At 31.8% G+C, this 17,430-nt stretch overlaps 3 protein-coding genes across 3 annotated transcripts; 2 read left to right on the forward strand and 1 right to left on the reverse strand.

Annotated features, from left to right (window-relative positions):
- The first annotated feature begins 1,244 nt into the window (after window positions 1-1,244).
- On the forward strand, window positions 1,245-2,310 carry LOC112513221 (acidic endochitinase SE2-like). The gene has a single exon (XM_025119426.1). The coding sequence runs from the start codon at window positions 1,279-1,281 to the stop codon at window positions 2,161-2,163; it is 885 nt and encodes a 294-aa protein (XP_024975194.1). The 5' UTR covers window positions 1,245-1,278; the 3' UTR covers window positions 2,164-2,310.
- A 1,977-nt stretch (window positions 2,311-4,287) lies between these two features.
- LOC112528905 (acidic endochitinase-like) lies at window positions 4,288-5,172 on the forward strand. Its single transcript, XM_025139937.1, has one exon. It carries the CDS (start codon window positions 4,288-4,290, stop codon window positions 5,170-5,172), a length of 885 nt encoding a protein of 294 aa, XP_024995705.1.
- A 7,072-nt stretch (window positions 5,173-12,244) lies between these two features.
- On the reverse strand, window positions 12,245-16,376 carry LOC112526845 (plastidial pyruvate kinase 2-like). Its single transcript, XM_025137271.1, has 12 exons — window positions 16,023-16,376; window positions 15,352-15,630; window positions 15,110-15,275; window positions 14,891-15,025; window positions 14,689-14,799; window positions 14,508-14,596; window positions 14,345-14,407; window positions 13,725-13,900; window positions 13,499-13,601; window positions 13,249-13,397; window positions 13,049-13,157; window positions 12,245-12,611 (listed from the first exon to the last, which is right to left on the reverse strand). The coding sequence occupies exons 1-12, from the start codon at window positions 16,251-16,253 to the stop codon at window positions 12,504-12,506; spliced, it is 1,719 nt and encodes a 572-aa protein (XP_024993039.1). The 5' UTR covers window positions 16,254-16,376; the 3' UTR covers window positions 12,245-12,503.
- Window positions 16,377-17,430: the final 1,054 nt, after the last annotated feature.

Below are 17,430 nucleotides of genomic sequence, written 5' to 3' on the forward strand. Positions count from 1 at the left end.
TTGTTTCCTAATATAAAGTATCGATCATAATTAATGAACCATATTCATCTTCCATAAATATTCAAATCATAATAAATGAACTCTCGTTATTTTCTTAAATATCTCAATACATTGGGTTGCATTGGTTGTACAAATGCGATGAGTTGTATTTGAACCAAACTCTCTCTCTCTCTATATATATATATATATATATATAAATTGATAAAATTAACTGAATGTGATGTACGTAAGACGTATGAATAAGTTCTACCAAATGGTTGATGTTGAAAAAGAAATTATGAGTAGATAAATAACACATTTAAGGTTAAAAGAATATTTTAATGTACCAATCTGACAAACCCGTACGGTTTGGGTTGGGTTGCACTTTGCTTTTCGTTGAGTTGGGTTATGGTTTTTCAAACCGCAAACATTGAGTTGAGTTGTTAAAATGTCTTCAACCCGATTAACTCAATTCATAAGCATCCCTAGTCTTACGTTTGTATGTACCTTTAACGTAACCACTTTTTACGAATATATATGATTTATGTTGGTATTAAAGTTAATATTAAAGAGGGTGATTTCAATCTCAAAGTGATTGTTTTAAGATAAGTCATGGTTCAACTTGTTGGTTTAAGTTATTTCAAAATAAATATCTATGACTATAATAAAAGTGATATATAATTTATGAACGTTTAATCATTATCCTTTTTTAAATAATCAATATACTTATTTTTAAGACAAACTTAATAAGACTAAATTAATGTAATTTATAACTTATTCAGTTAATTATATATGATTGTTTGATAGTGACTTAATAATATAGAAATGACTTATTCAATAAGTTTATTGAGAAATTTTATCCAAAAAATTAAGTTTTTCCAAAACTTATTCCTTTTAATTACAAAAACATGTAACATTCATTTATGAAAAAATATTTTAAATAAAACCTTCTTAATCTATACAGACGATTAATTCATATGAACAACTTTATTGATACGTGATTTAATGAAAAACAAATCAAGAACCGTGATTGCGGATGTTTTGGTCGGAAAATCACTTTTTTAAATCGAAAAAGAAAAAATTAAATGCTTGGAAACCGTAAATGATAAGGTTAACACCTAAGAATGACACGTGTTCAATTTTGAATTTTCATTACAATTGCGTAACTAACGACTTTTCGAAAGACTAATTTTCCACACGAGAACCAGGAGTTTCAACATCATTTACCCGCCAAACACGCCACTTCACATCTATAAATTCCCGATATCTCTCCATCTCCGATCACCAAATCGGAGAAAAATGGCATCACACTCATCGGCATTCCTCCTACTCCTCACCCTCCTCGCCATCTCTTTCTTCAAACCCTCACAATCAGCCGGCATCGCCACTTACTGGGGCCAAAACTCCGGCGAAGGAAGCCTAACCGACACCTGCGCCACCGGAAACTACCAGTTCGTAAACGTAGCTTTCTTGACCACCTTCGGCGATGGCCAAACACCCGTTTTAAACCTAGCAGGTCACTGTGATCCTGCTTCCACTTGTTCCAGTTTAAGCTCCGAGATAAAGTCATGCCAGGATCAAGGTGTCAAGGTGTTTCTTTCTTTAGGAGGACAAAACGGACGTTACATCCTATCGTCACCTGAAAACGCACAGGAGGTTTCCGACTACCTATGGAACAACTTTCTCGGTGGCCAGTCGAATTCCCGGCCGTTGGGAGACGCTGTTCTGGACGGAATCGATTTCGATATCGAAACTGGGACGGGTCAGTTCTGGGATAATTTGGCTAAGGCGCTGGCTGCACACAGCTCGGAGAAAAAGGTTTATTTGTCGGCAGCGCCGCAGTGTCCGATTCCGGACGCCAATTTGGACGCTGCGATTAAAACCGGATTGTTTGATTATGTTTGGGTGCAGTTTTACAATAATGGGCAGTGTGAATATGGTGCAAATGCTGATGCTTTATTAGCTAGATGGAATGAATGGACTCAGGTGAACTCGCCGCAGATCTTTTTGGGTGTGCCGGCGGCTACCGAGGCTGCCGGAAGCGGGTATATTCCGCCGGATGTTCTTACGTCTCAGGTTCTTCCAAAGATCAAGGGTTCTCCCAAGTATGGTGGAGTTATGTTATGGAACAGGTTCTATGATAAACAAAATGGATACAGTGATGCTATCAAAGGCAGTGTTTGAGTCTATACATATATTATATAGTTATGGTGAGGTGCTGATTTGTTGTCTGAATAAGTTCATATCTTCTGGATATGGTGTTTGTTTCTAGCAGCCGCGTTTATGATAATGATATCAGTCAATAAAATGGTTATAGTTATTTTATTTTAATAAATTTCTTTTTCTTTTTTCCATGCCACTGCCAGTCTGTCATTTTTCATTATATTTAGTATACATTTAAAAAGATAACGTATAATCATTTAAATTAATATATTTTAAAAAAATGATCAATTAAGCCATTATATAAACCTCGTTGTCTAAACATTCATTACGTTTTTGTTACCATCAATTATCATCTACCATTTTCTCAATCGATTTTTCAATCACGTGCATCGTTAATTATCATGTTATATAAAATTTTATATATATAAGTTTATATAGGGTTGGGTTCATGTGAGAACAAAAGTTTTTTCGTGAGATCCGTAAGACCAATTCATGTTCATTGATCAACTTTATAAATTAATGATCTAACGGTCTAAATATATATAGAATAAAGTACTATCAATTTATGCAAGAGATTCAAAAATCTCTTAAGTACAAACTATTATGCATAATGTACAAATGCTTAAAACATACTATTTGTTTGGTCAAAATTTCAGATCTAAATAAACTATATTTACATGAAAAAGGTATGTTTGGTCTTCTCAAAATTGTTTGACACTTTGTTTGATTATTATTTTGTTTATATAAGACAACAAAAAAACAAATGATTACCTATGATATAAAAAATAATAAAATAATTAAACATTTATTCATATAAATAATGATTAAAAAAGTAACAAAAGAGAAAGGGAAAAAAGGGAATTAATTAATAAATTGTATAAACTAAATTATAATACAAATATTTAAGTAACAAACGTCAAAACTAAAACCATTAATTATGTCTCAAATTCAACTGTAAACCAAATGCAAACTTGTAGTTTTTTTCTTTGGAGAATATGAACCTAAAACGAAGCTATTCTAAGTTTGAAAAGAAAACCCTAAAAAAGTATGTCTGAAAACAGATTTGAATTTAACGAGTTTTCATACATTTAATTAGTTTAATCATGGTTCGGTTTCTCGACGGTGTAAGTGCAGGGATAAATTTAGTAAGGCGGGACTACAGTCACGTGCCACTAGGACCATCCCAATCTTTTTTGGATGCCTATATAAATTTTCTTTTCATATTTAAAATGACAAAGTGAGAAGAACATCAAAGAATCGTTTTGGTTTTTGATCGAAAAAATCTTAAATTAAATAGCAGCTTTTTTTATATAAATAAATTAGATATATTTTCATTGAAGTGTGTTCACATGTTGGGCTATATAAATTTGGGTCAGGAATCCAAGTGAAGGTAACATTGCATCTTCAACAACTATGTTAAAATGGAGCAAACAGAGATTTTAGCAATTTTTTGTTTCAACAACTATGATATCTTGTATGTTAAAATTGAGAAAAGATGAGAGATATAATAAAAAATCTTTAAATTTAAAGGAATATTTAAATAGAGAGAAATTATTATTCTAATAATAAAAGATATTGAAAGTAAACGTTTAGAAAAAATAATTATATTTTATTAAATGTATTACATATTTTAATAATATAGTTAATATTAGAATTGTTAAAATAAAGTATAGGTTAGATTTAAACTTTTTCTTAAAGATTTTTTACTTTTAACATTTTATTTAAAAAAATATAACATAATTATTAAATACTTTTAAAATTATTAAAAAACCAAAATTTAACATGACAATTGAGAATATCTTGACCTTAGCGGCTGTTTGACAGTTGTTAGTGGTCAGAATGATTAAAAAACTCTCATTATATAGTATAAAATAAAATATAATTATTTATAATAAAATTAAAACGTTGAAAGGTCTAAACAAACTCATGATATAAAATCATATAGAGAGTTTAATGGTATTTAGTAACCATTAATGCTCCTTTTGAATTTTGTACACAAATTCTAGTGCCACACCAGCGACTTTTCAAAATACCCAGTTTTCCACACAAGAACTAGTTTTTTCAACAAATGGGCCACTACATTTCACTTCCGGCCACACACCTATAAAATTACCTTCCAACAACTCCAAATACAAATCGGAAAAAATGGCGTCCGGTTATTCAACATTGTTCCTACTCCTTTCCTTATTTGCCATCTCTTTCTTCAAACCCTCACAGGCCGCCGGCATTGCCATTTACTGGGGTCAACGCATCGACGAAGGAACCCTAGCCGACGCCTGCGCCACCGGAAACTACCAGATCGTAAACATAGCTTTCTTGAACACCTTCGGCAACGGCCAAACACCCGTTCTAAACCTAGAAGGCCACTGTGATCCTGATTCCACTTGTTCCGATTTAGCCTCCGATATACAAGCATGCCAGAGTCAAGGTGTCAAGGTGTTTCTTTCATTAGGAGGATACGTCGGAACCTACTCTTTATCGTCACCTGAAAACGCACAGGAAGTTTCCGATTACCTATGGGACAACTTTCTCGGTGGCCAGTCGAATTCCCGGCCGTTTGGAGACGCTGTTTTGGACGGAATCGATTTCGATATCGAGTCTCCCGGCGAGTTCTGGGACGATCTGGCTACGGCACTGGCTGCATACTCCTCGCCGAAAAAGGTTTACTTATCTGCAGCGCCGTCGTGTTACACACCGGACCCTAATCTGGACGCGGCGATCAAGACCGGATTGTTTGATTACGTTTGGGTGCAGTTTTATAATGATGAAAATTGTCAGTATGGTGAAAACGCTGATGCTTTATTGGGTAGATGGAATAAATGGACGAGTGAGACGAACTCGCCGGAGATATTTTTGGGTTTGCCGGCGGCTACGGCAGGTGCCAACGGCGGATATATACCGCCGGATGTTCTTACGTCTCAGGTTCTTCCAGAGATCAAGAGGTCTCCGAAATATGGTGGAGTTATGCTGTGGAATAGGTTCTTCGATCAACAAAATGGATACAGTGATGCCATCAAAGACAGTGTTTGATTTAAAAAGATAAATATATATATATATATATATACATAGAGGGTTGGATTCATGTAAGATCAATATGTTTTCGTGAGACTCATAAGACTGTATTTTTACACTTGAAATTTCACAACAATACATTGTGAAGACAAAAAAAATCTGAACTTCCACAGCAAATTTCAAGTGTAAAAAGATGGTCTTACAAATCTTACGAAAACAAGCTGATCTTCAATAATGTCAAATATGTATATATATAGTTATGTGATGTATTAATAAGTTCATATCTTGTGTATGATGATCATATGATCTTTGCAGCAGCTCCATTTATGACGATGATATCAATCAATAAAATAATTATGTATTTTACGGGATAAAATACTTAAAATAGCAATTTAATATTATAAATTTTCTTACTAGATGATTGTGTTTTCTTATTACTTTCAATTTTTTTTAATTAAGGTCTTGTATTTTGAAAAGTTTATCGATTATAGAATCGGGTAACATGTAACCTTTTAAATCGGTTATCCTAAGTCGACGTATCATACTTAAAATGATGTGAAAAACATATGTTTACGTGTCATAGAAAAACTTATTTCAAACATCATTTTTGGAAACAAAATGCTTTCCCTCAACCACTCCCGACTCTTCCAATTCTCATCCGAAAAACATCGACTCTAAACCCTCGCTTGTCTCCCTCGTTGTCGTCTCCTATGTGGCTTTTCTATAAGTAATTTTTAATTTTTGATCAGGTTACATATGTGATTTTCTTTATATCATCTCTTGATTTTGGTTAAATAGCAAAACCCAATCAATAAAGTTTAGATTTTAATCAAAACGGTGAATCGATCCCAATAACACTCATATCATTTAAGATGGTGAAATGGGAAAAATTGACATCCCAATTCTTCCAATTGGAACCGGTGTTCAAAAAAACTCACTGCAATAATCGTTATGATTTAAAACTCGTCTCTCACGTCACGTTATGATTATGGCATGTCATGACGTACTGTACAGTTTTTGTAACGTAATATTTGATCTTTCTTACTTTTTGTAATATATTATTTATTAATTTATAATGTATAACCAAATTTAATTATTTAATATCATTGACTTAGTAAATAATAGTATATATTATATGTTTATATGTATAATAATTTATATGATATAATGATTTGACATCATAAATCACGTTACGAAAAACACCGCATTCTCATCGTGACTTCTAAGGCTTGAGGCTTTAAAAAATGGGTTCACCATTTGTGCTTCAATAACTAGCGCCAAGTGGCACCATAGTTCAAGACGAGGCTCAAACAAACGACTTAAAAGATGCAGTCGATCATAACCAAGTGAGCAAACCGCGGTAGATGCAAACTATCATGAGTTCAGTGGTTTGTAAATCAATAAAAAAGTAAAGGTAAAAAATGTTTAATTTCTCAAATTATATTTTTAATGAATATGTTTTATTAAATATATAATATTTAAATAATAAAAATTATTAGAGCTAAAAATATAATGTTGTAATTATTTCGAGAAAAAAAATACAATATTGTAACCAGAATTGGTGATTTTATAATAAATTAATTTTAACTTTGTTTTATTTAAGTTGGTTTTATTTCAATACAATTTTTCGTTAATTAAATAGATAACATTAACATCTCATGGGTAGAATAGGTTTAATACATGTCACTCATATGTGTTATTTACAATGATATTTACCATAAAGAAGAGAGTATAATCGCTTCTCAATAATATCTGAATTTATAATTGTTGTATTTTTTTTCTCGTTAAATATTAGTTTGGCGGAAGAAGTAGGTGATATTGATGCCAATCTTGGACTTGGACTCTAAAACAACACATTTTCCACATAAAACCTATTTTTTCAACAACAATTTTCGGATGACAATTACGTTATAAATTTTCCACTCTACAAATTTGTTACGACGTTCTAATCGTACGTCTAGGTGTCAATTCGTTGCCATGATCATCATTTGGAGATGCAAGTTTTGGACAAAGTCGACTTTGACATAGAAGTGACAAGGTGAATGGTGATGGCCTCCAAGTTGTCGGTGTTCTCAAATAAAATAAGGGGTTGTTTGACAGTTACTGAATGGTTTGATGCAAAATAATTAAGTGGTCAAAATGAAATTAAGGTGTTGAATGGTTATGAGATGCCCAAGAAACAAAATCATTTAGAGAGTTTAGAACCATTAAGAAGCAGATTTTTTTTTTTTGGCCAAACAAGATTTAACTCTTAGATGGTTTTTTTGTTTTTTAAAAGGTGCTGAAGTCTGAATTCAATTCTGATTTTTAAGATGTGGTGCTGAAGTCTGAAATCTGAATCAGTCAGACTGTTTGTTTTTTGCGTCTGAAATCTGAAGTTTGAAGATGAGAGATCGAGAGTTGATATAGATCGACATTTGACAGAGTTGAGAGATGAGATATCGAGACAGAAGAGTTGATCCAGAGAAATCGAGCGCAAAGAGATCAGAGTAGGTATGTGACGATTTGAAATAAGAGGTAATAAGAGGTTTCACAACCATTGAAATTTTCAGACGTAATAAGAGCTTTTAAGCTCTTAATTGGAAAAAAAAAACAAACACACTGAATCCTCTTATGTCTGACCGATTCAGACTTAAGAGGACATTAAGAGCTTTTTTATTAAAAACAAACAGCCCCTTAACGATTCAGATGCTGCCTCTTAATGAAACTATTAAAAGGTAAACAAACAACCCCTAAAATATAGAATAAACTACAAATTTGATCCATGTAGTTTGTCAAAAAAATTACACTTTTTAACCTTGTAGTTTCAAAATTACAAGACGATCATCATTGTTTGCTAAAAACATCGAAATTTGGTCCATTTCTCTAACCGACGTTAAGTGAGGGGCACTTTTGTCATTTCATTGATTTTTTTGTGTTTTACACAATCAAAATTGATTTTTTGATTTTGGTCCCCGTGATTTCTGATTGGGTAAAAGAAAAAAAATAGAGAGATCAAATCCATACATTTTTTACAAACTATGATAACTGTCTTGTAATTTTCAACTATAGAAATAAAGTGATATTTTCAACAAATCAGAAGTACCAAATTTGATATAAATTTTCAAAACTATGAAGCTTCTAGAACAAGGAAAAGTATTACCGTTTTTCTTTTTTGGTATAAATTTTTTATTAAGATGATATAATATAGTAATAATAATATCAATTTTTTTAATACTATCCACATTACAACTAACTGATAAGTTAGTTGATTGCTAATAAATTAGATGATGAAATAATTATGTTTGATAAAAACTAGCTTATAAACATGTAAAATTAACAAAAACGATATCCTGAAACTATAGTCAATTACAAATATTTTATAATATAATTAAAATAAATTTATAATAATATAATATGTTAATTAATAAAAACAAGAGAGTAAAAAAGTTAAATAATATAATATGTTAATCGAAAGAATTTAAAATCGATTATTATATATATACTATAAATTTTAAATTTGCTAAAACAAATTTTACAAAATAAACCTACTTTAATCTTGATTTTAAATAACCACTACATATAACATAAATCGAAATAAAATTGGTCAACCTCACATATTATAATTAATTAATATTTTCTAAAAAAAATATAACTAATAAATAAACTAAGTATTTTATTAAAATTATTTAGGGGTGGGCTAAATGCACCTCTATGCATTGCTTAATGCACCCCTACCTATGAATTTCTTTCTCACACACATCAATATCAATACATGCTTTTTACATTTCCAATGCTTGAATGACCTGATTCTGACATGAAAGGGGGTGCCATTAGCACTCCCCATTATTTAACATATTTTAATTATCTATGAAATAAAATAAGTATAACTTAAATTTTATATAACTTAAATAAATATTTTTAGAATTGTTATATTTGTTTTTTTTATAACTAGATATATTGAATAATAATTTAAAAATAACTGATATAATTAATAATAGAATTGTTATATTTGTTTTTTTTATAACTAGATATATTGAATAATATATTAAAAATAACTGATATAATTAATAATAATTCTTGATTAAAATTANAATTACTATAAATTGATATTTATGAATAATTAATATTTATTTATAGTTAATAATAATTAATAATTAATGTTTATTTATAATTAACAATAATTAATAGTAATAAGGATCAACATTGAAAACGTGTCAAAAAAAAACTCTTCATTGACTATTTCAAGTAGCTCATTTGTAAACTAGCTTATAAGCTACTTTATGTGAATCCAAATTATTACTCAAAAATTAAGCAAAATTATGTTTGCCAGATTATGCCTAAGTGACAGCAAAAATGACATACGTAAGCTGTGGCACAATAGTGGTGCAAGTGGACACCACTATTAACTTCACTTTTTCAAGTGATACTATGGTAAGTTTCAAATATCGTTTTTCACATGGACTGATCTACTATGAATCTGAGATTTTTACGAACCTTCGGTGCAAAATTAGAGTTTATAAAAATGATTTGTTTTGGGTAGAATACTGACATCTTAAAAATAATGATTAATAAAAAGCGGGTACGGGTATAAGTTTTATCCGAGAGTATAATAGTAACTTAAATGGTTGATAAAACCAGTCATATAATAATCCCATTCAATTTCCTCCTCTCAAAAGTTGTATCGTATGGTTTGCGATTACAGTTTTCTCATAAAGTTTCCACAAATGCTAACTTTCGGTTTGCCAACTGTACTAATTAGATCTCACAGATCTTAGTTCTACCACCAACTCGACCGACATCTGATCCTTAGTTCGTTTATGCAAAAACCCATATCTCTATGCGATTATTGAAGATTTTCTCAAACCTCATTGCATCATTTAAGTCGTATTTGGATCCGTTTATCTCTGAATCAAAGATCTAATATTAACACTTACAAGCGATTGACTTGTTTGCATTGAGTTAAAGTTTCAACTCAAATGGCCAAACCGAAGGGTTAGCAAAAAGTGGTAACACCCAAGTGTTACATTTTGAACTCTCGACTTGACTTACACCCACACCCACACCCGGGGGGGATTTAGTTACTGCTCATAAGATTATACATAATAAATGAACAAAAATACTCACACATAAATTGCATTAAACGTAAATTTGTCATTGAGGTCAGATCCCATAGGACGAAGAGAAATGTTCCAAATGAATTGTACAAGTCCTCTTTGTATAGGTGAGGAAGAAAGAGAGGGTGAAAGAGACTTGAGAGGGAGAAAGTGGCATCTCACTATTTGTTTTCTTCCTTAAAGGCTTAAACTTGTCTCATTTCTCTTCTTTTTCATGAAAGCTTCAGCCTTGACTAAATGGGCAACCTGCGTCCTCTTTCAATATTTTGGCAATAAATCCTAAAAATATATTTTTGTATAGCTCCAACCACTGCTCATCACAGCGGTGACTCGCTACTATGACTTAAAAATGCTAAAATCCGACTTTTTAGTTATTTCTTAACTTTATGACTGATTTAGACCAAAGAGATATTAGAAGGCTCAAATGGGTATTTGGGTTGGTAGAAGGAGTAAAAACGGGCTAAAAGGATGACAAATAACTCTTAAGAGATGAGGGTCATCACTAAGTGTCATAAGAAGATTTTATAAAATTTAAATTACAAGACCGAAAAATTGTGCGTCCAATATAAAAGCACTGAAACAAGTGATATTGAAGAATTTAAGGGTTTTAACAAGTTTTTTACCAGACACTTTTATGAACACATATTTTTATAAGATCCTCGATTTTATAAAACACTTTCCCAAACGATATCATATAAAAATTAATTGGACCATTTATTTCAAAAATATTCTAATTCTTTTGTTAAGATGCCTAAAAATGTCTTATAAACTTCTTGCAACGTTTTTACATGACACACAATTATTTGACATTAAACATAAGGTCAATAAAGTATTTTTATTAAGATATTTAACCATTTATGACGTCATATAAATCTAAATTTATCGGTGCAATGTATGGAATATATTATCTATTACTTTCACATATAAAATTTATGCGATGATTTTTTTTATTATGTTTCATTTTACTATCTAAAATATATATTCATATTATTTAAACAATCGGTAACCAAATTCTAATAGACGTGTTAAAGATTGAATACATAAGTCAAATAACTAACATCACTATCATATTCTGGGACGTTTTCCAAACAATCTAAATTTCAACTCCAGATGAACCTAAGACTTCAAAATCATACATTTTTTCCATACCGACAATGTCTTATAATTAAGTGTCGTACTATTTAGAGTTGGTTTCATGTGAAATCAGTCTATTTCGTCAAACTCGTTAAACCATAAATAACATTAAAACTTCACAGCAAAACATTGTGAAAGTATAAAAAAACACTAACCTTCGTGCTGTGAAGGTTCAATGTAATTTTGTTGGTCTCACGAGTCTTATATTACTCCAAGTTTCGTACTATTTTTTTAATTTCCCACCCATGGGCCATAGGATAACGGTTTTCAACCAAACATTTAGGGATTGTTTGGCAGTTGTTGAATGGTTTGGTATGATTAATTTGTTAGAATGATTAAGAGACTCTCATGATATAATGCAAAATAAAAATATAATTGTTTAGTAATAATTTACAATGAAATTAGGGCGCTGAATGGTTAAGAGAGACCCATAATACAAAATCATTTAGAGAGTTTTAAAACCATTAAGAGACAGATTTTTTTTGCCAAAACAGATTCAACTTTTAACAGTTCTGATGTTGCCTCTTAATGGAACTATCCATTTACATTAATCGCAACGCTTCCAAGATAAATGCTTATTCATCTCATGTGTTAGGCATGTGATATATCGAAACGAAATTCTTATGTGGCAGTTAGCAGTTAGCACTACACAAACCCACAAATATAATTCTGTTTCTGGACTGGACTTTACTTTTGGGCCCAATATGGACTTACACCTCATTTTTCTCGTAAACCTGTTTGGGGAAATAAAATCGGTTTTATTTTATTTTATTTTATATTTACGGTAATTATTTTGTATCACTGTAGTCCATAGATATAAATTCAAAGTAATTACAAAGGTGCTGTAGTAGATTCATTGGTGATCTAAATAACGAAAGAACAATAAACAACAGATGGAGGTTTTCTGATGAACACATGAATGCTTCTATAAACTCAGATAACGACTCAAAAGTTTGTAAAAACTAATAGAATTTTGCTATCTGATACATATTCAAGAAACTGAACTGCAAATTCATCAATGGCAGACGAGCAAGTTGATAGCACAAAAACAGGACTAGAAAACAAAATGAAACAGACGCTAATCGTAAATAATCAATCTTCAATCTTTCATCATCTCTTTTATACCTTTCTGACCTGAATATTATGGGTGGATTGAAATCGCCAGATTGGTTGTTTCCCACTCTGAAGCAGAGCTACATGCTCACCTTCCTTCATCATCCCTTGATTCTGTTGTACACATTCAGTCAATTTCATTTTCAAGAACGGACTTCCTAAATTGGTAACAATAATTTGATACGACCCTTTTAGACGTTCTAATAAGTTTTTAGTATACTTTTAAAATAAAGTGTCGTATTAGTCTTTTTATATGACATTAGTTGAACAAATGTCATATAAAGAAGTGTGAACGGTTCTTAAAAATGTTCTACAGGAAAGCTAATAGCACATTTTATTTCAAAAGTGTCCTACAAAGTTTGTTAGACTGCCAGAATCGTCATGTCAACTTATTGCTACACTTTTACATAGGACAAACAATTATTTGGTTCTATAAACTTTAAGTCTTATAAAGCAGCCTATTAGGACATTTATACATATTTAGCGACATATAAAGCCAATTTTCCGTTGTGATATGCTAGAAATTGATTAAAACAATGGGTGGATCTCACCTTCAACACAGCAAGAGCATTTGCAAAGGTTTCTTCAGAATCCTCTGAGAACTCCATGTAAATGGGGCAGACTCCTTGATACAAAGCCAATTTCTGTTGTACCCTTTTCCTGTTACATTATTAAAAATGGGTAAGAAAACCAGCAGAAATAAGCCCATCTTCAGAAAACTAACAAAATTAAGTTCTGGGCCAGGACTTACTCATCTGTGAAGGCAAATATAGTGCCATTTGGTCGATAATGGCTCAGTATGACAGCCATTGTACTAGTTCTAGTGAATACCACAATTGAAGTTCCAAGAGTATTGGACATTGATGTGGCATGGTATGCAAACATTTCACTCATATGATTCTGCAGATAACAGAACAGACGGCTCAGTAAGCAGGGTTCATAGCACCAAGAAAATATTAAACAAAATCATAAATGTTTTTCTAAAGAAATAGGTAGTCCACCTTGTAGGCTTGATTAAGACTAGATACTGTGCCACCACCCATTATGCTTGATTCAGTTCTTAACGACACTGTGTGCATTACGTTAACAGCTTTTAGGGGAAACCTGCATAGCAAGAAAAACGAAATCAGACAGATTTTTCTTGAAGAAATTGTATCAAATATTGTGTTCTTGATATCAGCAAACCGAATAAATGAACTGTTGAAAGATGTTTAGAAAAAGGCTTACTTTCCATGAGCAGTTTCTCCAGAAAGCATGACTGCATCAGCGCCCTCTCTAACAGCAATAGCAATGTCGGATACCTCTGCTCTGGTAGGTGTAGGATGAACGATCATGCTTTCAAGCATATTAGTTGCAACAATAACAGCTTTTCCCATGCTACGGCACATCCTGATTATCTCTTCCTAATGAAAGTAATTTGATTGAATCCAATCACCATTAGTACTTAAATGCATGAACTCATGATTTTACTAGTGTTCAGATCACTAAGCAGCAAACACTAAAACAAAATTGGCTTTATAGGACACTAAATATGTCTATATATCCTAATAGACTACTGGTATAAGACTTAAAAGTTTATAGGACCAAACGACTGTGCATCCTATATAAAGGTGTTACAATAGTTTAGGAGCATATTTGAGTATCCAAACAAGTCTTTAGGACAATAGGACACTTTAAAAGAACAATGACACTTTATTTTAGAAGTGTCCTAACAAACCTGTTAGGACGCCCAAAAATGTCCTGTCAACTTATTGCAACACTTTTACATAGGAAGCGCTATTGTTAGGTCCTATAAAACAGTCTATTATAAAGCCGATTTTAGTTATAGTGAGATAACAAGCCTTTACCTGCAACAATGGAACCTCTTCAATAGGCAGCTCTGCACCAAGGTCCCCTCTTGCCACCATTGCCTGAGAAAAGCAAAACAACACCAAGATCCCAATTAACAAACTTTCAAATGTCACTTAAAGGAAAAAGAAACAAGAATGAAGATGAAAACAGTAAATTTACCCCATCAGATGCTGTGATAATTGAATGCAAATTTGGTATGGAGTCTGCGCTTTCAATTTTTGGGATAACTTGAATATCCGCACCACAGCCTGCCAAACAGTCGCAAGGTAGCAATAGAAGTTATAACTAACAGAACTTGAAGTATAAAGATCCTCATAAAGTTACAGTTTTATATGCTTACTTTTTAGATAGTTCTTCAACTCATGGATAACTTCTGCATCTTTAACAAAAGAAACTGCATAGAAATCAACTTGATTGTCCACACCAAATTTGATATCATCCCAGTCCTTTTCTGTTTCAGAATAATATAATCGATTAAATTCTTTAAAAAATGACAAATGTACATTGCCGTCATGGAGGTTGTTACAGTTATTGAGTCTAACCAGTAATAGATGGTAGAGTTGCACTTTTTCCTCGGACATTTAGATGACGTCTAGACTTGAGCTCTCCGCCATCCACAACTTCACATTTTACTGAATCTTCTGTCTTGGACTTCACCAATAGCGACATCATACCACCTAAAGGTAACCAAAAACTTGCAATGATTAGAAATAAGATGATAAATATTAAAATTGTTATCTTGAAAGTAAAAGCTCATATACCATCAACAAGAAGCATGTCACCCGCTTCTACATCATTCACAAAATCATCGTAGTTGACACTAACACAGTCCGCAGTGCCAACGCCTCTTTTTATTGTGAAAGTGAATTCTTGACCACTTATTAAGTTAACTGGTTGTGGCAAGTCTCCACTCCTGACCTCAGGACCCTGCCGGAAAGTAAAGAAGTTAGTTTAAAGGTATGACAAATTGATAGATGTCATTTTATGCAAAGAAGAAACCTGCCTTTGTGTCGAGCATGATTGCAATGACATTATCTTTGGATTGCGCATTATATTCTTTAACCAGATCAATGACTTTTTGATGAGAAGCATGATCTCCATGGGACATGTTCATTCTTGCAACATTCATCCCAGCCTCAGCTAGCTTCCATATCATTTCTTTAGTGTTGGTGGATGGACCGATTGTACAAACAATTTTGGTCTTGCGCTTAACTATGGGCTTCGACCACATACCCTTTGAAGATGGTAAAACTTCCTTTGATTGATACATTTGCTCTTCAATCTAATTACACAAATATGAGTTAATGTAGGTCCGAGTGCCTGCCTCCATGGCAGGGGCAAGTAACCAAAGCAAGCTTAATTCTGTAACACAAGATACCATTTAGACAATATAACTAATATCCTTGCAGTTCCTATACGATTTTCCAAATTCAAACCTAATCCTTTTCAGATTATGCCTATTCTATAGGTTAATGTGGTTATCATAAGGATTCATATCAATTCTCAAACTATAACATGTGAGAGATTAGTAATTTTGACATCAATAATCGAGTTGGAGCTATTGTAATTTTGAATTAGAAATAGTAAATGTGTACATGCATACAAACAACGATTATTCGGTTTAAGCCTGAATCAAATGAAAAGGCAAAAGGAAGTGAAGAAATTTTACAAAACCTTGGGCACATCTTCGGGTGTAACAGGAACAACCTGGAGGTCCGCAGCTCTCCTTGCGGTGACGGTAAGAACACGGTGGTGGCTGGGGCTAATCCGGCCATTGTAACTACTCAAAACTTTTGAAGCGAAACCCGAAGGCTTGATCTTCTCAATCTGACTGTTAAGAGATCCAGAAGAGGCAGTGCTAACGAATGAATTGTGAAGTAACTTGGTAGCCACTACTTGCGCCATTGTTGATGCTTGAAAATTGAACAATCACAGTGATTTGTTGGAGAAGAAATGAAATCAAAGTGAGAGATAGAAGGAGGTGAATGAAGATTATAAAGCTTGGGCGATATTTTCTGAGGGAAGGTTGTGATTGTCGAAATCGATGGTTGATTTGGAAGCTACAACAATGGAGGCTTCCTCGTGTATATCGAAACAGGTGGAGTAGTTGCTTTGGCTAGCTGACTGTTACTACCGGTTCAACTCTATTTATTTTAGGTAAACTGAAAACCGGTACGGTCCAATTCGTAATTAGTTGGGCCTAATTTTTATTCCAGTTCATCAACCATTTCAAAATTAACCCAAAAAAATCTCTAGGAAGTAGAAACAAAAGTATTTGGAGCATCTTTAAAAGATTCTCCAATTAAAAAAAAATCAAAATGTCAGATCTTTAAACAAAATAATAATTTAATTTTAACTGATTATTTATTTCAAGATTACGATATTTAATATATTATTGTGATATTTTGTTTATACAATAAAATATTAGTTCTTTCCAAACAATTTAATATTAATGATTTTTAATGATGGAAATATGATAAAAAATGATTTTTCAATCACAATAATTATTTTTGTAGAGTTATTTAGATTTAAAGAATTTTATATTATTTTTCTTATTTTATTCATTTTGAAAATGTTGTTCTTTTTTGGAGCATTTTTTTTATCCAATCATTTAAAAATCATAAAATTAATGAAATCCATCAGAAGTTATTAATTTAAACTTAATTAATGTTATTAATTAGTAAGATAATTATAATTATTTATTAAATAAAAATTAATGTATTTTCTAAGAAATTTCATATATATTTAATTCTCTCTCCGTTATATACACCCCATTTAGTTTTATTGTTTTAATCGGTGTTCAGAATTGTTAAAGTGTGTTTATAATATGTTAATATTTAATTATATATGTATACGTTTATATTATAAAGAGAGGAGATAGGAAAAGAAAAGTTGGGGAGATGTTTTTTATTTATATTAAATTTTATTTTATTTTTATGCTTGAAATTAAATTTTACGAATTAAAGTTGATAAAATAAGTTCCCGTGTTTGATATTAAGTCATATTTAGGATGGCTTTATCTATACTATATTATAAAACATTTGGCTAAAACTCTTAAAAACTCTTAAACTCTTAAAGCTCT

This window comes from Cynara cardunculus, assembly GCF_001531365.2.
Source record: "Cynara cardunculus var. scolymus isolate 2C chromosome LG 1, CcrdV1, whole genome shotgun sequence".
Classification (NCBI taxonomy): domain Eukaryota; kingdom Viridiplantae; phylum Streptophyta; class Magnoliopsida; order Asterales; family Asteraceae; genus Cynara; species Cynara cardunculus.